The sequence below is a fragment of the Ammodytes marinus genome, assembly GCF_949987685.1.
Source record: "Ammodytes marinus genome assembly, chromosome: 17".
NCBI lineage: Eukaryota > Metazoa > Chordata > Actinopteri > Uranoscopiformes > Ammodytidae > Ammodytes > Ammodytes marinus.
Genome location: NC_137221.1, coordinates 14267401 through 14291932, shown reverse-complemented (window position 1 = coordinate 14291932; position 24532 = coordinate 14267401). Strand labels below are relative to the sequence as shown.

The window sequence follows — 24532 nt, the reverse complement described above, 5'->3', positions numbered from 1 at the left end:
TACTGTAGAATCATGGCAGTGCAAAATGGTGGCCTCCATGGTGGCAAGCCCTGCTCTTATGTAGATATAAAAGGCTAAAAAAATAGAAAAAAACAAGTTTTCTTTTTTTTTCTTTTCTTTTACATTATTTAAAACAGACTTATGAATATAATATTCCATTTCTACCAAGTCTGTTCTGAAAAATGCCAATAATTCTAAACACCGCTCCTTTAATTTAACTGCCCCTTTATTTTATTTTTGGTATTATTAGCAGCAGTGGTATTTATTTATTACCCTACATCATTAAGACGGTAACATGTTGGAAATGGGTGAGAAATATATATATAAAATTAATGATACTTTGGGATTTAATGCATTGGTCTCATAGCCCCTATTCCTTTTTACATATGCGGGGGAAGAGACCTATTTTATTAGTTAGAAGCATAGATAGTAAAAGATTAGAAGACCGGTGGAACATTGACGTCGAAGCTCAGGCAACGTCATCGCGTTCGTGCTTCAACTGTTTCCGGTTCGAGTGGCAGCCATCTTGTTTCCCTTTGCTTGCTAAATAAAATAAATAATACGCTGAGACGGACTTCACTTGGAACCCGTAAAACAAAGTGAGTAAGAAATTAAAATTCATATGCGAGTAGAGCATTTACAAGAAATGAGTCCGTGCCGGGTGGAAGAATGGGCATTTACTTGGCTCATTTTCATTTGCTGTTCTTGACCAATAGACGATTGTTTTGGAAGATGAACATAGGCGCCATTTCCCTCCCCGCTCTCTGAGGCGCTTATTGGTGGCCCGCTGAAGGGATCACGGGCGGCCAGGAAACTGATGTTCTGTGTCCACCATGTTGGATCTTATCAGAGTGATTGTCAGGCAGAGTGGCCATTCCTACTGGGCCCCGAATGGTGTCAGTTGCAGAACGAACTTAGCCCTAAAAACCTTGATTGGTGGAATCTAGTCCGAGGTTTGATTGGTCTGAAGGACAGATCCAAACGTTGTCTTTATTGGTTAGGCTGCTTCTTCCCAGCGTTGGAAAGCTTTGCAAACTTTCATTTGATGGCAGGACATTGTCCAGTGGTGATTAAAATTACACATACAAAATACGGTCACTGTCACCAGTGTGCATCTCCAATAAGCTAGCGTTTACTTCACTAATGTTCGCACGAAGTCATGGTCAAGAGAGACTATCATTACAATAGCTACTGGTGCTAAATGTTTATGCTTAATAACCGATATGTCCATGTTTAGCACAACAATCTTGTTTGTTGTTAATCTCACTGATAATTAGGTAAATACCGGCTTCTGTCTGCCACACTAGTAGCCTATGTTGGGTTCAACGTGTGTGCTGCTAGGCTCTTTGTTCATCCTAACTGTCTTGATAAATACAATGCTAGGACGTATACCTCAAATACAACAATGTACTAAAGGCTAACGCGCTCAAGTCCCAGTGTAAATAAGGTCACAAAATGCATTTATCTGTCAATGTGTTACATTTTAGTCTGTGTTTTCTTTTTCTTACTCCGGTCACGGTTACATCACTCCTGTTTATGATAAAAGTTCATTGACATGCATATTTATAATGCTTGAATATTGAAAGAATAGCTTTAAAGGGAAACGGAACAAAATCCTTGTTGGATTAGCTGATCATCAATGATTACAAATAAATGCGTTTAGCCATAGAGTCCCGTCATACAAAATATCGTAGTGAAAACAATACTGAATACTCCATATATCTGCCCTGTCAGTGAGTAACAGTGTAAAAGGTGCTTCAGCATTTCCGATTCACTGTTATCAGTGGAGACAAATACTATTTCAGTGTCTCTGTCAGCTGAGTTTACTATTAATTGAAGAGCTATAGCCTACCCATTCTCTATTCTTACCTTATACTGCACTCTTTGCAGTAGTTACACTTGACTTAAAATGGCTGGATGCCTGTCTGTTACCATACCAAAGGATACTTTTATCTTAGTAACCTATGTGGAAGTCAGTCAGCTAACTAGTTACCAGTTAGTCATATTGGTTTGCATGTGTTCTTTGCCTGTTTTGTGGGTGATAGCATGGCTTTGCTGAGTGTTTATGAAGCCCGCACTCTGGGCTGGTGGCATGTTTATCTCTAAACAGCATCAGTGAAAGCAAACACGTCCTGCTACGGGCGGCACAGGTCATGGGAAGTCCCATTTGCACGGTGACCTTGCCAGGTGTCATTACTGAGGCATTTTGGGTAGCCGGAATACATCTACAGAGAGAACTGCTCTGGCACGGCAGCCACGCTATAGAGATTAATAATCTTTGTGCAGCTCCGTTCTAATCATTAACTGGATGGCTGTAGTACCCACTCTAGTCCCCATGCTCCTCACAAAAATAGAAAAGGGAACATTTAGCTTTCCTTCTCTGGAGTCTTTATCTTGTTCTCTCACCCTCTCTCCACTTGTTCTACCCCTCCCATCCTGCAACAACTCTCCTCTCTGCCCTTCTCCATCCTTCTGGTTCCCCTCCCCCTCTAGGTTTGTCATTGATGGGGCAGGTTTTCTCTCTCTGTTAGGCTTGTTGTGTTCCTCACTACAATCAGTATTTACATTTTGCTGTAAGATTCAGCATAACGCTTCAGGTCATATCATCATCCCTTTAAACAAGATATCACTGGCCAAAGTTGATATTATCATCACACCTTTAGGTTCTGTAACTTCTAGAAACTATTGTCTAAGCTTCACGTGTCTTGATGAGTTTGCATATTAGATGTGAATTACTGACGTAGTCGCTGGTACATTGAGTTGTAGTGCAAGAGCAGCAGTGTCCGTGTTTTTAATGTAAAGGTTAATATGAAGAAAGTATGCAAAAGAAACAGTGAGTTAACAAGAAGGGCATTGTATAACAATGCTGACATGTTTAATAATTTTTTTGATAAAGTTTGAATCGTGGAAGTCCCTGTCGGCATAGTTTTTTTGGATTCAATACAACAATGTCCTTGAATACAGACTTTTACCCATATCTCACAAGTAGTGTTTATCCGCAAATAGAACAAGAATCAAATGAACTTTTTTTCCCTCCTCGGTGGATGCTCACAAGTCAGCTGATTCTGCTTCATTTTGTACAAAGGCTCTGCAATGATCTGTTTTGCAGTAATTCATTTGTTTAAATTAGTTTGACACCATTATATAATTACTGTTTCATTGGATTTATTTTCTGGTTGTGACAACTAGTTACATAACCAACATTTCCCGTTCGTAAATAACGTCTTATTCAACTAATTCACATTATTTGTGAATAATGAGTGACCATGCATGTGTGGACAATGTTTTTCCTCTTGCTATAATAATATTAACAGTACCATAAATATAATTATAAAAAGTAGACACTCGTTTGAGGCTAGAAGTTTGCGGTGTATACCTTTGACTGTGAGCAAGGATGAATGAGAAAGCAAGGACAAAACGTGCGTGTGTGTGGTGGATGTGCGTGTATACCTGGGCAAACGTTTGAGACTGCCTAGTATGCTTTTGTACTTTAAATCATGTGGATGCAACATGCGGCATCCAGTCTGGCACTTGTTTTAGCCAGTGAGGACCAGCGTAGCTGCCTGCATCACTGTGTTGACAGCCTGTAGCTGCAGAGAGGAGGCGGGCCGAGGGAGACATTTAGTTTGACATTGTAAATAAGCAGAGAGCAGTTGTCAGAGAGCAGCCCGTGGAACCTTACTCATCCGTCCAGCAGCAGCAGCAGAGGCAGGGACCGACCGAGGACAAACAATGCTGAGGCAAGCCACCACTAGCACACCCTCACACACTCGTCCAACAGCTTTCTGCAACTTTGTTTGCTCTTTTTCACCTATTCTCCTCTTTACTCTCTCTTCCTCTTTTCTTTTCACTGACCCCTATCCTGCAGCTCAAGGTAACTTAGAGCAGGAAGTTGGCTGTCGGTAGAAGGGGGTTGGGCTGAGGAAAGAGGAGGAGCAGGGGATGTGTCATAGCTGATTGGTGTGCTCGCCGTCCAATGGCGTAGGAGGACCTTGTCTTCCCATTGGTTGCAAGGGTCGGAGTGAGGCGGGAGCCGGGTTGTGAGGCGGGGTTTGAGTGTCATGTAGCATGCTAGATTGATTACTCTTGAATGTTAAAGGGGAAGGAGGCGAGCAATTTTTTTAGCCTGTGAGTCGGGAGTGCTGTACTGTTTGCCTGCTGTTGCCTGCTGCTGTGCTGGCTTTCCATCTTCTAGCCACTCTTCTTTGCACCGGGCCAGGGGTCAACTGAAAGACAAATGATTGGGTCACTGGCTACTAGAGAGAGGGAGAGGGAGAGTAGAAAAACAGAGAAATAGAGAAGGTCAGTGAGTTGAGAGGACTTGGTCAGAGGGGCTGTATGTTTAGGCAGAAGGAGGACATTGGGGGGGGGGGGGGGGCTGCTGAAGGAGACCGGGCAATGTGTAAAGGGAGAGTGGAAGGGGGAGGGGTAGAAGAAGGGGGGGGCTCTTCTCTGTGTCCAGGCCGAGAGTTTTTTTTTTTTTTTGAAGCCGTCCAGGGGAGCCAGAGTGTCTTTTGTCTGTTGATACGATCAAGGGGACTGAAAGGAAGTGAAGGAGCTTGAGAGAGAGTTTTTCTGTCAACCTCTGCGCCTCTTCTTCCTGCCGCTGCTGCTCTCAAGGAGATTTGAAAAGGGCTATCTGTTTGCCTCTGTTCTGCTCTGCTCCAACAGTGCAGAGTGCTCACCATGAAGGGCACCGGGGTAAGTCCGACTGCTGAAAACACTCACACACAGAGAAGAGCTGTCAAGTTGGTTAGGCTTTAGGTTTCTCAATAAAAAGTTCACCTCTGTTGACTTTCTGATGTCTCTTTCTCTCCATCACTCTCTGCAGTGATGAGACAGTGCCTGTCCTTCGCAGCCGTCCTCAATCCCCCCTCCCCTCCCTTTCCTGTCCTATAGTACTCCGCTGGGAAGACTGAAGTTGTGTGTGTGTCTCATCCATGTCCTTCAGTTGTCTCTTCAACTTCCGTTGGTTAAAAACTAAAATTATTGTTGTTCACGTAGAGTTTTGTAATTTTTCACCTTCAAAGTAAAAATGTAGACTCAAGTGTGTCCGTCTTTGGCTGTCATTTTGTTGTGTTTTGACTTAAGATCTCCATGCACACAGATACACCCTTCAACACTTACTCATGGGTTAGGTGTATGGCTGCCAGACTCTGTTCTCAGATACACTTCACTGTCTTGGTGGTGTTGATATCCTGGGGGCCTCTGGCCGCAATGGCTCTCGTAGCTGGTCAACATCCCGCTCGTCCTTGTTTAAACGCCAGCGCCAGACAGTGACGCAGAGCCGAGAGGCAAAGATGGCATCCATGTTGGAAGGAGATTTGTTGTATATGAAGGACTTTGGCCGGATATCTCTGTTTGTCGTTGTCACTGTTGGTGTCACGGGGTCCCCGGGGGTGGAGGTGCAGCTGGTTGCAGTGACCTCAGGTCCCCCTCGGTCCTCCCCACCCCCCAACAGTGCCAGACGCCCAGATGGGACGGACTGTCAGCCTGTCAGCTCTAGGGCCAGAGGAAGCTAACGGTTTGATCTGATCTCTTCTGATGGAATCTTTGGAAGGGTGCCTCTTCTCTCACTTGCCTCTGTCTCCCTTTCTATCTTCTCCTTTGCTTCCAAATTGAAAGTTTCCATTGGTGCCTTTGACAAAACAAAGTCCCGTTGGGGAAAGAGAGAGAGAGAGAGAGAGCACGAGATTGAGAGAGGGAGACTAAAAATAACTCCTAAGTTGAAGCCCTTGCTGCCAAATCCCAGGGTTGGCTTGTGTCTGCATGAGATTTGAATATAATTTGTGCCCTGTACCGTACCATAGGCACACCGGGGGAAGGAAAATTAACGAAACACCCAAACCACTTCGACAGCTGGGCCTCTCAGCTTATTGCTAAGGTGACCACTACCGCTTAGCGTTCACTCATTTGTCCTTGCCCCCTCTGTTTTTCTTTTGTTTTGTTTTTTTACATTGTGTACACTGTCACTAAAGATGGTGTGGGCAGCCAGGAGGAGTCAGCAGTGTTCCAGTGTGTGAGATGCAGGTAGCTTAAGCCCTGCCTACTTTTTGACGCCAGAGATGGGGCCTAGCATTGGATGAAGGTCACAGGAATGTGAGATTGGCTCCTGCAGTCTCTCCGTCAGCAATGAGAAGGAAACACGTTAGAGGGAGATGAGGGGACGCAAGAGAAGCGGAAATCAAAGGGGGGGCTACTGAGCCTAGCTAATATGTAATGTACGGGATGTTTTCATTACCTTTTTTAGAGAGTACACAGCCAGAACCACTGGGGTCACTTAAGTGCTGCAGTGAAAGTTGGAAAAACCTGTTCTTTTCTATCCTCTCTCTGTCTCTCTCTCTCTCTCTTCCCCCTCCCTCTCTCTCTGGTTTCTCTCTCCTCTGTTGAATGACCTTGGAAGATCAGTGACTAGCACTTCCTGGAGTTGGCTTGAAACAGAACCAAGGGCAAAGTTTGCGAGGCTGCTTGGTTGGCTGGTTCAGTCTGGCCATGTCAAAAGGATGTTGCACTGCAGGTCACAGTTAGCTTGTCCTTTTATTATAACCCTGTCAGTTCTTTTTTTCAATAGTAAAACATTTGCACCAACATCTGTGAAAATGTTAGCGTGTCCCAGTAGTTAATCTGTAATGCCTCGCTGAGAACTTCTTGTTTTTTTTGGTTTGCCTGAGTAGATCATTTACCCGGCAAGTTGTAACCATGCCAGCTTTTTGTGTGCGTTTCATTTGTGGTTGTGTTCATCAAAGTGAGAACTTTTTATAGGATTTGTCACGTACCTTTTCTTTACAGTCATTTAAAATGAATGTGTGTTGGTATGAAATGATTTACCTGTGCTTTTATTATTCTCTATTCAAGAGGTATAATAAAATAAAAATAAATGACATACTGTAGTATGGTCAACATTAGGTACAGGTTGTCAGTGGTTTCATGATACACTATATCCTGGTTTACGGTAATGTATCTTGTTCAATCATGGCTTACTGTAACCTTTATTGACCTTCCTGACCATTCTACAATAGGGCTGAGCGATAAATCGATTTCAACCCAAAATTGTGATTTAAAACAATGCGATTAGCAAATCCCAATGGCCTGACCCTGGGTAAAAACGGTTGTGTCAGTGGTTTTTACAAATTCCCTCTGTCCTCCTTGTGTGTCATTCTCACCAATCACAAATGACCCAGTGCGAGTGCGACCCAGTGCGACTCATGTGAAAAACTTCACATTCCTGGTTCGAAAAATATCCTCCACCTGCAAGTGTATGACCAGAAAGTCAGGAGAAAGTAGTGATGCTTTATCCTGGAGTCTAGTAAACAAAGTACTATTTCAGTGTAGCTTGTGACTGTTTGAAAAGGTCTCACGATTGCACATTGAGATAACAAACGCCATTAAGCACTACTTTGTTAAAGAAGATGGGTTTCAAAAACGTCCCATAATTGCCTTCCCACAATTGTACGCAGAATGTAGGGTAAAAAAAGTTGAGACGGAGCTGAATTGTCTTTCTCTATCTCTAGTGAATCTCAACTTCAAAAAATGATATTGCAAAATCAAATCCCAATATACTGTCAGATAAATATTTTCACCAAATCGTTCAGCCCCCTATTCTGCATCATTGACAGTTTCACACAGTTCTTAGAATTTAGGTATTAAAATTCAATCAATCAAATCTACCAGAATAACTAAATTACTACACAGGTAATTTGCGGATTATAACACTTTGAACTCTTTTACACATTTGTTTGGTCCAGTGTTATCCCTCTTTATTTCTGTGTGGGTCAGGTCCTCTCAGTGCACATCTACAACAATGTGAAGTGTCAGCTCTGCTTCAGGGAAAGAATTGGGATGAGACGAGTTTGACTGCAGCACAACGACAACGTGATACTGAAACACCTCTGGGAACGGTTCGCTCTTCTGACACAGATAGGCCTTCAGGTCGTCCAAAAACCGCCATGCCTCATTGCCTATCAGCTACACATTAAGCTCAATTTACACCAGCTGTATGGTTATTAAAGGGGCAATTAACTGCACAACATTTCACATTACCAAAGACCAATTCATTAATTAGCTAAACTGTATTATCTCTCTCATAACGATGCCTATGTGCTTCAAATACTGCACATAGAAAACTTTGCCCTTTCCTTGCTCCTTTACAAATTGTAAAAAGCAAATGAATAGGCTAAGTGATAAGTTTTTTCCGGTCTTCTGCCTACGCTGCTATCAGGATTATTTAGACAGGATTGAAGGCTAATGTAAAATGGTGTGATGTCAGATTTGGAACGAGTCGCTGATGCTGCCGCGAGTGGCGACTTGATGTGACGTGCCAGTGAGTTAGCCAGGGAGGGAGGGATGAGATAGAGAGACAGACAGAGGAGAGATGCACGACCGGACTGGCAGAACAACATTAATGCTGATTCAGCTGCTGCAAAAAGGAGCAGCATTGGCTTTCTCAGAGAACTTGTAAGTAGGGGATCACTGGAAAAGTAAGTAAGACAGAGCAAGGGAGAAACGCACATAGACAGAGAGCGATGGGAAGTACTGGAGATAGGACGGGAAGTGAGATGTAGAGCCGCTCAACAAGGAAGGGCAAGTTTGCTGCGTTGGACAATGTCGACAAAGCACGGTCATCACATCAGTCCTCAAAGATTCACATAGAGAAAAAAAAACACACACACACAGAGCTGAGTTCGTAGGAAACCCAACACCGGCAACTCTCTGTCTCAATGACCCGATGAAGGACAACAGAACTGCAGGAAAGGGGAGAGGAGAGATGTACAGCCCGAAAAACACAATGTGCCCTGATATAGCATACAGTAGCAGCTTAGAAAAACACGGTAGAATAACAGGCTCAAATGAAACACCATGTTTGTAGACCCTTTTTTTCAAAGAGTGAAATACAATGATGAGCATGGGTATTAAGTAGGGAACTGGACCAACCAGATTTAACACATTATTTGGTACAGATGGACATTTAAGTACTAGTTCTTCAACGACTACTCCTGACTAGAGACCTGAAATACATACAGTGCACTGCAAATAAAATAAGCCATCTCTCGACACTGGCTTTTCTACTTGACTGCATCAACCGCTGGATCTTTTACAACTTTTATAACGTTGACATTTATTAACTTTTAGGGAGTTTCTAAATTGATTTTCTTTGTGCAGTGGATTGCCCCACTCGGAGAGTGTTGCAGAAGTCAGTCGAAGACTTCAGCAGGCTCCAAGCCCCAACCACAGCAAGTTCTACCAGCATCCAATGCGGAAGGGCCAAAAATTTCAGTTCACCGGGTGGCCACTAAGAGGTGGTACCAAAACAGAGCAATTTCTCATTTACTCCCATGTTAAATAAGCCGTTTCCACAGTATTATTAAACCTATTTATGGCCTGGTCCAAAAAAACATTCTAGTTTGTATGTTTAGGTCGTATCTCCATGACAACACTAAGGGCGGTGACTTTTTTTTTGGATCACGCTGGTTTTTATTTTATTGGAGGTAAAAACCTATGAATAATTAGAGGCGCAGCGTCTTGAGTGACAGCTAGCTGCCCGCTGGCCCTCACTTCGCCTCGGAGGTATACGTCAGCTAGATGGGCGTATTGCCCTCCCCCCCAACGTCACATCAATGCCCTTTTTTGGTAAGAGGAAATGAGGCGGAGTAAAAATCTGACAAGATGGCGATAACTGAGGTCAGACTGGATGCTACATCCATTTTAAATACTATCTATGGAAGGCTCCCATGCAATCTTTCCATTGATGTAAGGCCATGGGAAGCCTGTATATATTGGTGTACTTCAGGTTGAACACAGTAGTTAGCTGAAGGAGGGTGTGTTAATAGTTTACCCTTCTCTCACATATGTTCTGTTTTTTTCCCCTTGCACACGTCAGCCTGCCTGTCGCCACACTTTCTCATTTCTTCTCACATATTGACTTCCCCTATCCCCTCCACCCCCCCACACACACACCCTTCCTGCTGCTGCTGCTGCTGTGGTTCGTGCGTGGCTGTGTATTTATATTGAAGGTCATGGGGTCAAAGAGAGGGGTTTGGGGTGTTAGTGTGATTAAATAACTGCTCTCTCCCCAAGTGTTTTAAAAATTAAAATGCAGGCTTTTAAGAGAAGTGAGCTATTTGTCAAAGCAGAAGAAACATTTTCTATTCAAACTCCTATCCACCTCTTGTTTCCTGCAGGCCAAAGCGTTGTGTTAGTAGTTAGCCTGAGGGTTGTCTGTAATGCTGTCAAGTGAATTGCCCTATTATTGTTTCTTATCAGGCTTACCAGTTGTAGAGAAGGACGGACACACACAGGTACCCGCAGTTGTCTTGTGTAAAATGATCACAAGAGGAATTGCTGACAGATAATGCTTTACAATGTAGCTGGAAGAAATTTTTTCTCAAATTGCTCTTATTTTGTTCACAGTATTTGACATTTGAGAGTGCTAGAAAGTACTAACAGACTCCACGAGAGAACCGGCAAAGCTCAGGTCACCCATCAGGCATAGGAGAGAGAAACTACAATTTCCATCAGTCATTGCTGCCCTGTGGAATGCTGGGATTGTTTTAGTGACTGCGGGATTTCAATCAACCTTGAAATGCAACTGGACACTGCTCTGTCATTCAGAGAAGGGAGACACAGTCAAGGTCAATCACTAGCTTGGCATGCCATAGCTACAAGCAGCCTGATTGATTGAAGCCCCCACCCACCCCCCTGTTGCCTGAATCTCATTGATTCAGGTTACTCTCTGTCCAGAACTGAATGACAGACCAGGAGGCAGCGGAGCTTCTTCTTTATTATTCAGTAACTTCCACAACTGCCAGAGAAGCAATATTTTCCTGTCTAAAGTCAATCAGGTAAAGGGCCGGCATTCTGAGCTAGTCATTTATCCACGTAAAATATTTACAACTGCACTTAAGTGGTATGAATAAAGGAGTCATGGGGGTGGGGGGGTTACCTAAAGTCAAAAACAATGTTCCAATTTTCTGTAACGGGGGAGACACTAGATGGAGTGATGATGGAGTGAGAGGCTGTCTTTTGTTTTGTATTTGCCTGTCAGCTGGACCAGAGTTGGAGCCATTCATGCTTGTTGGCCCTGAGTGAGAAGATAAAGAGGAGTTCCCCCTTCTCCTAACACTATTTTTCTTTGTCCTGCCGTGTGTCTCTCGTTCTCTCTTGTTTGACCCACATAGCTAGTTTGCACAGCAGTCTGACTGCGGCCCTGTCTGTCTCTTACCTCCGTCAGTTAAAGCCTTTGGTACTTTTTCTTAGCGCTGGATTAATGCTGAACTGGTCAAGGCACCACTACCCCTCCCTCAGTAACACACACACACACACACACACACACACACACACACACACACACACACACACACACACACACACACACACACATCGTCTCTCTTGAGTAGCTTCACACACTCATCTCTTGTTCTGCCCCCCCCCCCCCCCCTTGTCCTTCTTTTTCTTCTCCCAAATCTTTTCACTGAGGAAGAGAGAAAAGAGAGAGAGTAAAAGAGTGCGATCCAGACACTCCAAGCTTTGCATGCTCAGACAGGCCGGCCAATATTCCCCAGCAGATTCCTGGCATGCCATAGTAACCTGCTGGATCCTCTTTCAAACCGGCCCCCTTGCAGAAGCACTGGCTTTACGTCAATATGCATTTGTGTGTAACATTTTTATTTATTTAACTTAACAACTTTAGGTCAGTTTGCATGCAAAAGTTAGTGTATTATTTGTTCACATTCTGGAATGTAGCTGTTAGTGTTGTTTCTCATTATGGTCTTTTACTGCATCTGTGTGGGGTCACCAGTAGAGCAAGTGTTGAAAGAGCCATTCATAATCAGGCAGTATGCGACTGGTGTGGTGGAAGGTGTCAACGTCCCACAAAGCAAAAATAGAAGCTCTATTTTAGATTTCACTGTATTCTAATTAAAGGCTGCGATTTGATCTTTGGTTCTGACACACAGGAAGTGTTCTGGACAGCGCAGGCCAGGCACGGACTGACACTGTATTCCGTGTCCTGGTGTCATGTGTCCTTTAGCGAATGACCCGTCGAAATTGTTGCATCATATTTTTTTAATATTTGCATTTCTGTTGTTCTCATAATCAACGTTCCCCCCCCTCTCTCTCTCTCTCTCTCTCCTCCCCTGTCATTCCCTGATGCAGCAGACTAGAGGATGTCAGCAGATGCGTTTGGAGCAGGAGGCAGCGATGCCCAGCAAACCCTGCAGTCCTTCTGGCCTCGTGTCATGGAGGACATCAGGAACCTGACTGTGGTACGCTATGCACACTAAATCACTCACACTCACACACGGAAAGTAACAACAAGATTCAACAGTTTAACATGGTTTAAAACATACAAATGCTTAAGCACAACTGACCACACATGTGATTTTTTCCAGAAGGATTTCCGCGTGCAGGAGTTGCCTCTAGCCCGAATCAAGAAAATCATGAAGCTGGATGAGGATGTCAAGGTAAGAGTATAACACACCATTTTGTTCCTATGCAAACTGCTAATTAAATAGACTAATTAAGTATCTCTCGGTTATACAAAATGACCATTCATTTTGATTATTGTGCTGCCTCAACTGTTGATGTGTGTATTCTTTCAGGTTCATGGTTTGTGGTTTGTTGTGCTCACACCACTAAGTGCCGTTGAATGGCCTGTTGTTTATGATGGAAATATATTATCAGCTGTTCCACATTCAGCAGTCAGACTGTTGATAAGAAGTCCATTATTTATATCGAACGTGTTTGCATCCAAATATGAATAGAGTGCATACAGGAATAATCAGACATGATTAAGTGAAATTGCAAGACTGATTGTGTAACAAGTAGCTGTTACCATTTTGTGAAGCAATGTTTTTGTAAGAAGTTGTATGTACTGTAGCTGCTTTTAGTTTTCATAATGGCTCCATAATTTTTTTTGATTGACATTTTAAATCATATTCCACATAGCTTCAAATTGTGGTATATGTGAAACAGCAATTAGGTAAAATACATGAACAACTTGAATATTTTTGGGCTTTTTATGTTGAAGTACACATTGAAACAAATACCAATCGCCAAGATCGACTTAGGGTTTACCTTTTTTTAGGAAAGGAACTGACACATCTACTGATATACATCGGCTGCAGTTAACTTAACAGTCAGGATGATTATTTACCCCCGCTTGCAGACAGAGTTGTCCTGAGTCTCTAAACATGAAGCCTTCGATTGTGTGCGTGTGTGCCTTGAATGTGTCTTGCCAAGAGCGCTATCCACTTAGTTAAGCAGCAGCTTAAAGTAGTAAAGAGATCATGAGATCGCTAACATATCCTAAGACCCTTCTGTCAGCCCTGGCCCCTGACACAGGGGCTTTCTCTTCATGTGTAAATGTTAGTCGTGTGCTATCATTCCAGTCTATTTTGTACATTTAAGTAAATTTTTCCATATGCTTAACTAATTATCGTGTGGCTAATTATCTTGATACTCAGGATAATATAGCTTACTGATTTCCCACTAGTGGGCAGCAGACCAGGGATTTTAAAACTGAAGAAGCCTTTTTAGGGACAAACTAAAGTTTGAAGGTAACTCAAACTGTACCTGCAACCATTCATTACTCGGGCCATGAGAGATTAGTGTTTTTATCAGGTATGTAATTGATATTTGTTAGTCTGCCGGTGTATTTAATCAGATGTATCCCCATCAACCCTGTACAGATGATCAGTGCAGAAGCCCCAGTCCTGTTTGCAAAGGCAGCTCAGATCTTCATCACGGAGCTCACCCTGAGGGCATGGATCCACACTGAGGACAACAAAAGACGCACGCTACAGGTCAGACACATCATATAGATTTGTGAACTCTTTTCTTGTCAATTCCTTTTTCGGTCCAGCATATCCTCCATGTATGACAAACATTTTTATTTGATCAGATCAGTCTTGAGTTGAAGAAACCAGTTGACCTGTTAATCTCTGACCCCTTTCTGAACTTTCTTTTTGCCTTATATGTTGGATTGTCACACCCGTCTACAGTCAAATTAAATCTAGCTTTTTCTTTCTTCCCTCTGTACATTTTTACAACCCTTTTCTTTTTAAGTCGTCTCCCACTCCCTTGCACCATTCGTCTGTCTTTTTGGTTGTCGTTGGTTTCTATTCACTGAGTGCCCATGTCTGTGAGCAAATATGAGCAGAGGCCCCCATACCAGCACCCCCTTGAGGACTATCCCTCTGTTTGGTTCCTTCTCCCTCCATTGACTTTGAAAGCAAAGCCAGGCGGGTGCCATTGACCCACTTTTCCCTCTGGTGCCATTTTGCCTGCTCTGCTGCAAAGTTGAATTAGGCTGACTCTGGAACAGTGAGAGGGGTAAACGGAAGCAGAGAACATGAGAGCGCTGAAAGGGAATCTTTAGGAATATCATACAAGAGCTTGTTTCACCTGGATGTCAAAGGAAAACTATGGAAACAAAATCCACTTTATCCAATCATGTACCTCCGAGAGATTGTCTGTGTGTGTGTGTGTGTGTGTGTGTGTGTGTGTGTGTGTGTGTGTGTGTGTGTGTGTGTGTGTGTGTGTGTGTGTGTGTGTGTGTGTGTGTGTGTGTGTGTGTGTGTGTGTGTGTGTGTGTGTGTGTGTGTGTGTGTGTGTGTGTGTGTGTGTGTGTGTGTGTGTGTTTATATGCAAACATAGGTAGTAAAAAGGAATGTAATTGTTGACATCACAGTTAGTCCTGGTAGACTCTTAGATTTACTACTTTGGAAGTGTGTTCACTTTGCTGCTGTCTTGTCATATCTTTTACCCAGAGTGCCCTTTTAAATACAACCCGAAAGCACTTTGCAGGTTAACAGGTTAATTATATTTAACACCAAAGATGATGCATTAGGAAGATTTGGTTGAACCTCATGAATGTGGGATTCATGAGGTTCAACACACACACACACACACACACACACACACACACACACACACACACACACACACACACACTCAGAGCCTGAATCCTATTGTGAGGAGGGCACGCCAGTTGCGGTCACCTTAGCAACGCTCATCAATAGAACAAGTGTAGATGTGACCTGGTGTTACCAGATATTAATCAAGCTACTATAAATAGCCTGCAGTACAGAGAGGGCCACAATGGGGGGTCCTGACAGCCAATATCCTGTGGAAAATTCCACAGAGACAGCACACTGCTGTGGATATAGGAAGGGGTATAGCAGTGTGTTCATGAGGGGGGGAAGCGTCATTCATGTTTATTTCCACTCACACAATCACACACACAGGTTGCTAGGGTGATTGATTTTTGTATTAATCAATTTGCCTTAAGTGACTGTTGGTTAAAAATAAGTTCTTGAACTTTATCTAGAGCTACAACAAATGATTACGTTTATAATTGTTTAACAATATTCTAATTAATAGTTTTTTCTTTAAAATGATCGACAATAATGAAAAAGTACCAGAACCCAAGGATGTTCAATTTACTATCTTTGAACACCAAAATACAAATACTCACTGAAAAAAAGCTAACGATTAATATGACTTGCTTGGAAAGTGACTCAAATTATCCACTTTTTAAATAGTTATTATTTTCTGTCGACTAATTGATTCAGCTCTAAGCTTATCCTCTCATGCACAAACCTGTTACAGTACTGCTGGAAACTTTGTTTCAATTCCACTGTAGCCTTTCATGTGGCTTTTGTGGGAGAATTATAAATAGGTTTGGGCATATATTGAATTATTAAAATTAAAGTCTGACCTCATCACTGACCCTCGTTGTCTCATATGTTTCCAGAGGAACGACATTGCCATGGCAATAACAAAGTTCGACCAGTTTGACTTCCTGATCGACATTGTGCCCCGGGACGACCTGAAGCCACCCAAACGACAGGTAGGAAAGCACACGCTACCTGGATCATCTTGTTACCAACAAAGAGACCGGCAAACATTTAAATCCTGACATTTCAATTGGCCCGGGAAAAGTAGCTGATCACGTGAGTCTTCATCGCAGGCGGTTTTCCATTGTTGGCAACCTGGAGGTGCTGTAAACATCCTTGACTGGAAGCTGGGGTTTGGACAGCGATGGCTTTCAGTCGGATGTTTGCAGCACCTTATTGCCTCTGACAGCCAACAGTAACTGCCAGCATTTACTCCATTTTGTACCATAAGTAACTGATACACACAACTAGCAGATGAATATGCCCTCTTCTAGGTAACAGAAGATCAATAAGGATAATAATCAAGCACCTCACAGAAAATTACTCAGAAGTCTTTGTTCCCAGAGATTGATAAACAAAACACAAATGTAAGATTCGAGAGGGAGTGAAATATATTTAAATGTGTCGTCAAGTAGACTGTCTCTAGGCATGTAAACATCCTACACTCTCAGCTGTGTTGTCATGGAGCTGGGAGAGGGGTGTTTACGCTCCTGGTGATGGAGGAACCTCATCAAGATGAAGCCCTGCTCATTGGTCGACTATGAAGCGGAGTGACACCGGTCTGCTGAACTGTGCTGAGTTAACTGAATCCCAACACACTCTGACGCTGCATTTCTGTGGCTGACCCAGGAGGAGGACGGATGGAGCGAACACTTGCATACATAAATCGATAACTGTCACACTAGTTTTACTAGACCTATATTAAAGTCAATTCACAATGTCTGATGTATTTTTTGTGTGTAAAATTCTTCAGGTTGATCAGAGTTAAAACACATCACCATGGTCAGGCAGGCATACCTCCTGGGCCCACAGTCTATGGTATTGACCAGTATAGTGCCTGTAATGGATCTTGTGTCCAGATTACATTACTCTTCCCCAGCCACATCCCATCAGTTATTTATCAGACTTACCGTCCTCTACCGTTACAGCTTCAAAAATAATTCATGGAGATGTAATGGACTGATAGGTCTTCTTGTGTGTGTGTCTGTGTCTTTCAGGAGGAGATGCGTCAGTCGGTAGCTCCTGCAGAGCCGGTGCAGTACTACTTTACGTTGGCCCAGCAGCCTGGAGCCGTACAGGTGCAGGGCACACAACAGGCCCAGCAGCAAGGCGCTCAAACCATCCAGCCGGGACAGATCATCATTGCACAGTCACAGCAAGGACAGGTACTAGAAGTCAGAAGTCAGATTTATTTATTGTCATATGCACCGTTACAGCACAATTAAATTTGCCTTTCAGTACACACCTCGCCAAGAAACATACAAGACAGTGACAATAACATGGGTGGACAGGAGAGAGTGTAACTGCAGGGTCGCAGCGTGCGCCGCGCCCCTCTAACAAAATACCTTCCTCGAAGAATTAGTGCCCCCCAACAGAAAACACAAGTTAGCAGTTGGTGAGGTCTCCACTGAACGTCAACGAAAATATATTGTGTTTGTGCGTGTCTGTGTAACACCTTTTTAAGGATTACCTCTCTCAAGTAATTAAAGTAGCAATTTCTAAAGTCCACCCAGTACACCCGGGAATCATGCCTCAAAAAGCTTGTTACTTGGGTCATCATCACACCTGGCTTTATTGAAATTAGTCTTGACTCCAATTCGGTAGCTGAACACTCTCCCACAGGCAGAAATAACTGAAACTCATAACACACCCAGCACACTGAACAACACATGCACACAGACACCCATCAGAGGAAACATTTGCCAAATTACAGACAGAATATTATTTTCTAGGTTATTTAATTCTAATGAAAATGAAAAAAAACCTTTTGATACTCGAATGTGTGTCTCCTTTTGCAATATAATAGCTTCCAAAATGTACAGATGACAGGTACCAGAAATTATCATAGTTGAGTAACTGTAATTGTATAGTAAGTGTATATTTTGAAGTGAAGCACACAACAAAAAGGATTTAAAAAAAAATAAAATAAAAAAAATAAAACTCGAAAAAACAATTAATAAAGTTTGTTTGAGCTTTGATTTGACCTGATTGCTGTTTGATTCTGTTGCATAGAAATGACACAAAACAGGAGAGGAGTTCCCAGCACACGTACAAAATCACACACTGTTTTTCACATGCACACAGACTTGGGGGATAGTGCATTCACCCCCTGATTCACAGTGTTTTCACCAGTCAGTAACAAACATGCATAGTTAGGGACACTTTGCAATTGTCTCTCTTTCCAATTATCAGATTTTTCTGCTACCTGTACTGCTAAGCGTTCTCTCTCCAGCTTGGTCTCTGCATATCATGTGGCCATGCTGTGGTGCTTCATGCTGCTTCAGCAGACTGCCTTTAGCTGAGCTGTCATACTCAGTTAGACCTGGCCTGATTCACTAGCACCGCTACTGCAGCAGTCCCCACTGAGAGCACAGAGAGGTCACTGTTTGACACTCACCATACCTAGACTTTATCGTATGCTATTTAGAATGCATCGCTTTAAAAGGTAGACTTTGAGGGGATAGATACATTTGGTTTGTTGAACTGCTTTCGAGATTAAATTAAAACTTCTTTAATGTTTTTTTTCAATCCCCCTGTCATTGCAACCTGGTTTCTATTATTGTTTTGCCCTCAGTTTTACATTGAATGTGTTCTGACTTGTTTACTATCTTTGTCGCAACTCTATTGTCCCTCTCACGGTATTTAAGTTACATCATACATGTTTGCTGGTGTAAAATAGATCTTGTTAGATAGCCACTACCAATATTTTGTACAACAGTGTTGCAGAAAAAGGAAAAGGAAGAAAATACAGTCAACTTAGAGTTGGAGAAGACAATGAGCAAAGATAATATTTCATACCATGCGTTTGTCCGTGTCCAGAGCTTTTATAGGTACTAGTCGTCACTGTTGTACCAATTCTGTCATTTTCCTAAGGTCACCAACTCTCTTCTAAGTTCTTATGAAACTGCAGTTCACATCACTTAAGCTGCTATAAATGTCACTGATGTACGTGCATTTCCTAAACCTGTCCAAATTCCACCATGACTTTCTTTCTGACATTTCAACCTTGCTTCTTCATCATTCATGAACACGTCAATAAATGTCATTTACCACTTTTTGCTGCTCTAACTTTGAAGCTATCGCTGCGTACACTCCACACGCGCTAACATTCATGTGTTAAGTTGATGCAACCGCTGCTTTCTCACTGTGTGTCTTTCTCTCATTTTTTCACTCTATTCTGTCGGCCGATCAGATGCTGCAAGGTGCCACAATGCAGCAGTTACAGCAGGTGCAGGTGCAGTCACAGGGCACACCCATCACGGTAAACACACATGCATTTCTATGTTTACTAAATACACAGGCAACGCTCGCTTTGCCACAGTCATTCAAATGACTGCTACCCTAACGGCCTCTGCACACATCCTGCGTCTACCTCTGGAGCGCGTCGCCTTACCTTACTGCTGCATCTCTCGGACTTTTCTCGGACACACATGGAACGTCTCGGCAGCAGCTGCTGCTGCAGCGCTGCTTCTAAAAGCCCTATCTTTCTACGTAGAGTTTTCATAGATAATTCCCATTAAAAATGAAGTTCTTTCCTGTCATTTATGATGCATATGATTTATATTGAGTCTAATATTGAGTCTGGACAGTAATCCGTGCGCCCCATTGCCTTTTTTTTTTTTTCTCGCTTGTTGGAAGTCTTATTTTGAAAGGGACACACCAGGAAATGGTGAAACAACAGCGAAAGCTGCCAGTATGAAGTCAATATGACTCGCAGCAGAGTATTTCTCTATCAGTTAAAGCAAAGAGACCCGAGAGAGACGCGCGGCTCTCAGAAAAAAATAGGCGAGCCTCCTGAGGTAAAGGGGAGCGTCGCTGCAGACGTGCCTCCGACGCGCATCAGCAGTGCGTCTGAGGTTGGATGTGTATCCGCTCTAGGTTGATTACACGCTCAGTGACAAAAAGTCAGATGCAGACGCGAGGTAGACGCGCAGTAGAGGTAGGATGTGTGTGGAGGCCGTTAGGCTTTGTCCGCCTCACATGACTGAGGTTTGAAGTGGTGACCTCAGCATGAGGTCTGATGGCCTTTATTAGACAGATGAGAAAGAGAAGTCTCGAAAACTTGCATCGTCACCTTTTGTGTATGCCTGATGATCATTTAACAGACTTTAAAAGTTCTGGTTAAAATCTTATTTGAGAGGGGTTAGTGATTATTGGCTCTTTGCATTGTGTCAATCATTAACTACTTGTCTGTACCAGTTGTTGTTGAACGACTAATATGTTACTCATGTCTCTGTCTCTCTTTCTATTTTCCTCTCTCCTTGTGTTCTCTTCATTAGAGTGCACCAGTGGCCATGCAGGTTGGTGATGGCCAGCAGCTACAGATAGTCCAAGCAGGTCAAGCTCAGACGGCTCAAGCCCAAGGCCAGACTATGCAGGTCATGCAGCAGATCATCACTAACACAGGAGAGATCCAGCAAATCCCGGTAAGAAAACGGCGGAAAGAAGAAAAAAAATCATGATAGGAATAAGCTATTTGAAATGGAGCTAAGAAACCCTAAAAGGAAACCGTCAGGGAAATAAATGAGAGGATGATAGGATAAGCCCAGGTTAAAACTTGAAAAGTAGTCTGTGTTTGCTAAAAGGTTTCTAAGTGAATTAGCCATCCTTTTACAGGTGTAATCAAACACAGGTTTTATTAAATTAATAATTCTTCAGGGGGGAAATTAATGATTCTCCTTGCTGTGATCCAGAATAGAAAAATGGCTGTGTGACCTCTGCATTCAAATGACCTTTCCTCTAAACCAAACTTTGTCTCCCCCTTGTGGTTTATGTCGAGTTTAGGTGCAACTAAACACGGGCCAGCTCCAATACATCCGTCTAGCCCAGCCCGTCTCCGGGGGGCAGGTGGTGCAAGGACAGATTCAGACTCTCGCCAATGCCCAGCAGGTAATCACGATAGCAACATAAATTCATTAAATTCCGATATCCAAGCTGTACTGTTTAGTTCTTAAACTTCACTTCACTTTCTTTTTTGTTCAGCTCACACAGGCAGACGTACAAGGACAGCAGCAGTTCAACCAGTTTACTGACGGACAGGTAGAAAACTGCAGCAAATAAATCTAATGTGTTAAAGCTGTAGCAATGACAGTGACATTTTTGAGTGAACCATTTAATTTTTTTTATCTTTTATTTGCTGCTACATCAAAATAAAAAATGAAAATATTTGACTAATTGAATTAATAAACAACCTAAATAGCATCCCTGTAGCACACACAGACCGTCATCCTCTTTGTCTCTCTCTCTCTCTGTCTTACAGCAGTTGTATCAGATTCAGCAGGTGACGATGCCAGCGGGACAGGAGCTCACCCAGCCTATGTTCATTCAGTCCACCAACCAGACAGCTGACGCACAGGTCACACAGGTCAGCACCGAGTGAGCCCAACCCAGGAACCTTTCCTCCACACACACAACACGCATACCAGCCCATGTGATGCCGACAGATGCCACCAACATCTACAAAGGACGCTTGATAGCCTCGGTTTTAAGCACTGCTCATATAGACGAGGGACCTGAAATGTTGTAACAATATTTTTTCTTTTCTTTTCGGTAATAAAATAAGTACACTGGATAAAATAAACCAAAGGGACACTGATAGACTATCTCAGTATAACAAATCAAGTTGCATCCACGCTTGGGCAGTTTCCCTGTTTGTCCTTATGTGCATCCACGGCCACAGTCTCTGTCTCTCATCCCATGTCCCAACCTTAATGATTTCTAATACATAAAAAGAGTGTCTGCTTTACTCCTGGCGCCGTCTGTTTTGCTCTCCATTTGGAAATGAACTGGGGAAAGTGTCCGTCTCTGTCTACATGACATGCTCCTGGCATATCTGTGGTTGAAGGTAGCCATGGGATTCTTCACCTTCTACTTCCCGGGAAAAACGAGAATCATACCCGTTTTTAAAGAAAATCGTTTTTCATGTAAGCCATATACCTCAGACATCACTTTCTACAGCTAGTCAATCTTAAGGCATCTCAAGAAGAGGTTATAAGGTTCAATAATTATTTCATGTAATTTCTCTTATGTGTTGTTTTCCACATTGACGACAAAGCCTGACTTTATTTTGTAAGGGCTTCAAACTGTATAGGTTAGCCGTGTATGTGAGGGTGTGTTTGTATTTCCAAGCACACCCATACCGCAGTCATCTTTACTCTTCCATTTTATTTGTTTCAGTCACTCTTTCCTTACCCTTCTGTTTGTTTTTAGAGCAGGGAATCTCTTCTCTGCCTCTATGCAGTTTCACACAGACCCTCCCTACCCAGGTGCTTTTGGAGTCTTGTTCCCTGGTTAAACCCTAATGTACAAAGAAATGACAAAAAAACTAAAACATTTTTTTTTATTCTTTTGGTTTTTGAGATTATTTTTGGCCTCATATCTTCCCCATAATTTTTTTCTTTTTGTACAGTAATGATTATTATCGATGTTCTTATTGTTGTTTTTGCATGTAGTTGCCAGCATGACATGCAATAGATAGGTACAATTTTATTTTTGACGTTCCTTTTTGTAAACAAACTCTGTTTGTGAGATAAAATAAAAAAACATAACTTGTCTAAGAGTCATGTTTCAATAGTATTTTTCTAACATCAAGTACTAATATTTGTTTCATTGTTTTTATTTTAGGTGAATTGAGCACCTTGCTAGTGTGTGGACAGTAGACAGGGAGAGGCAAGAGAGAAATGCAACAGCACAGCGAGATATGCCTTGAACCCATGCAGTAGCCCCCCTACTGTATTTCCAGGTAGACACACCCCATGACCAGAGTCCAAAATATAATTTCCGTTGGTGCTTTTAAAGCGGCTTTTAATAGGTATGAAACTAAGCAATATTATTTGACAAACTTATTTTGAATGGTCAAAACTTAATATTAGTTATGAGCACATGAAAATATTGGTGTATGCTTGTGTTGTTTTCGCAATTGGCCATCGGAGGGCAGCACTAATCTTACAAACTGTAAATGCCACTGATGTATGGCATCAGGGCCTATTATTTACTATCTATGATCAGGGCACCTACACACACACACACACACACACACACACGTTGCACCCAAACAATACAATATAAATACCAATAATCTGATTTATGCTGCCCTCCTCGAGTTCTGGAGAAGCTTAATGTGCTACAAAGGCCAAGGGGTTAACAATAGAATCACGAGTTATTTGGCTGGAGACTGCTCAGCTCCTGTGAGATCAGACTGCATTCCTTATCCGACCTAAATCTTAAAAGGGAGAAAAGTAATGATTGTGGAACAGAAAATGAAGTAGGCAGAGAAACGCAGGGGGCTCATAATGTCCCACTTTACGCCAAGTAAAAGGCCTTGCATTCAACATTGTGTCAGGGCTGAAAGTCAACATTCCAAATTTGCAGACATTACTTTGAAGTGCTTTCCTAACTAGCTGTGTAAAAAATGAATTTCCCCCCACACTCATTGTGATTGCTAACTACACAAGTGTTTGGGTACACCACAGTAGTAGCAGCCACAAGTAAACAGTAGTCAAACTGGTGAGCCCTTAATCGTCTTTATTGCCGTACAATAACTGCATTAATGAGTGCAGACTCTTGCTCGACTCTTTCTAATAAGAGCAGCGAGGATTGTGAGAATGTTTGAGCTTAAGTCAAGCATGAAACGGATTGTCTGCTGATATTTTTCTTGGCCGGCTTGTCTGGTCAGATCAAGGCAACCCTGTCCAGATGAATTGGGGCCGACTGCCTTGGCTGCAGTCTGGACCTTGTGATTGGGCCACAACAACCAGTTGATCTCACCGGGTAAGGGACAAACTCTTAACAGGAGTGGACAGTGACTTGGACGCGGTATGTTTCGGATCCTTATATCTTTCTCCCATAGGTGTTGCGTGAGTTTGTTTGAATCACCATCAAACCATAATGGGAGCCTTTCCCAGGTCCTGGCATTTCAGCGTTGTATAAGAATGATGTTCAATGATCCATTCAGTGAAATTGTCTGAACATTTATCCCCTTTCACAAGCAGCAGCGCAGCAGAGTGAAGGATCAGCAACAGAACGGCACCTGAAATCGATTCACAAAAAGTGTATTTATTATCCAGTGCATTTAAAAGTATAAAAAAGTGTTACATCAATGAAAAAACAAAATAAGTGCTAAATTGTATTTTACTCACCCCCACCCCCAGCAACACAACAACATCTGAAATAGGTTCACAAATAGTGTTTCTGTTTGTGATACAAAGTTTCTTTTATTTTTAAATAATAAAAAATAATCATATTTGGTTTCATAACATAACTAACTTCATAGACGGGAGAGTGATTTTTAAGCCCTGAAGACGTTTGACCCCGATAGACTAAAATTAGTCATCTGTTAGATTTGAAAAAATATACTATGTTATGGTAACACTTAAATAATTCTTCTTTTGTGTCCGTGCTCGTCTTTTGCCTGACGGAAGTGAGGAGGAACTGAGTTCCCTCAAAACCTCTTAATGGAGAGAAATGCTCAGCATATTCCTGGTAGGAGCGTGCACAGTCACTGCTTTGAAAGCACTAAGAGTGGTAGCAAGTTACAAAGGATCTTTTGACTGGTCGTGAATGGGCCACTGAGTGAGGTCTCTACCCAAAATACGGTTATTTCCTGACTCAGTTATTGGATGTAGTGGTTGACACTTACA

General features: G+C 42.6%; 1 protein-coding gene across 8 annotated transcripts; it reads left to right on the top strand.

The window, feature by feature from the left end:
* The first annotated feature begins 514 nt into the window (after nt 1-514).
* nfyc (nuclear transcription factor Y, gamma) lies at nt 515-21639 on the top strand. 8 transcript variants are annotated; one of them, XM_080045651.1, is made up of 11 exons: nt 515-599; nt 12151-12260; nt 12390-12458; nt 13686-13799; nt 15752-15847; nt 16892-17059; nt 19087-19155; nt 20174-20320; nt 20679-20783; nt 20877-20933; nt 21154-21639. In XM_080045651.1, the coding sequence occupies exons 2-11, from the start codon at nt 12162-12164 to the stop codon at nt 21271-21273; spliced, it is 1044 nt and encodes a 347-aa protein (XP_079901777.1). In that variant the 5' UTR covers nt 515-599; nt 12151-12161; the 3' UTR covers nt 21274-21639. The 8 variants fall into 8 exon arrangements, with proteins under 8 accessions (XP_079901777.1, XP_079901773.1, XP_079901780.1 ...); XM_080045647.1 differs by having other exon boundaries at nt 12387-12458; XM_080045649.1 differs by having other exon boundaries at nt 568-599; nt 12154-12260; nt 12387-12458.
* Nucleotides 21640-24532: the final 2893 nt, after the last annotated feature.

Bases quoted from the DNA above. Each gene is read 5' to 3' on its own strand.
- nfyc (XM_080045647.1), top strand. From the start codon at position 12,162: ATGTCAGCAGATGCGTTTGGAGCAGGAGGCAGCGATGCCCAGCAAACC. The intron at 13,800-15,751 runs GTCAGACACATC...ATATGTTTCCAG, and splicing joins ACAAAAGACGCACGCTACAG to AGGAACGACATTGCCATGGC. The intron at 20,934-21,153 runs GTAGAAAACTGC...TCTGTCTTACAG, and splicing joins ACCAGTTTACTGACGGACAG to CAGTTGTATCAGATTCAGCA.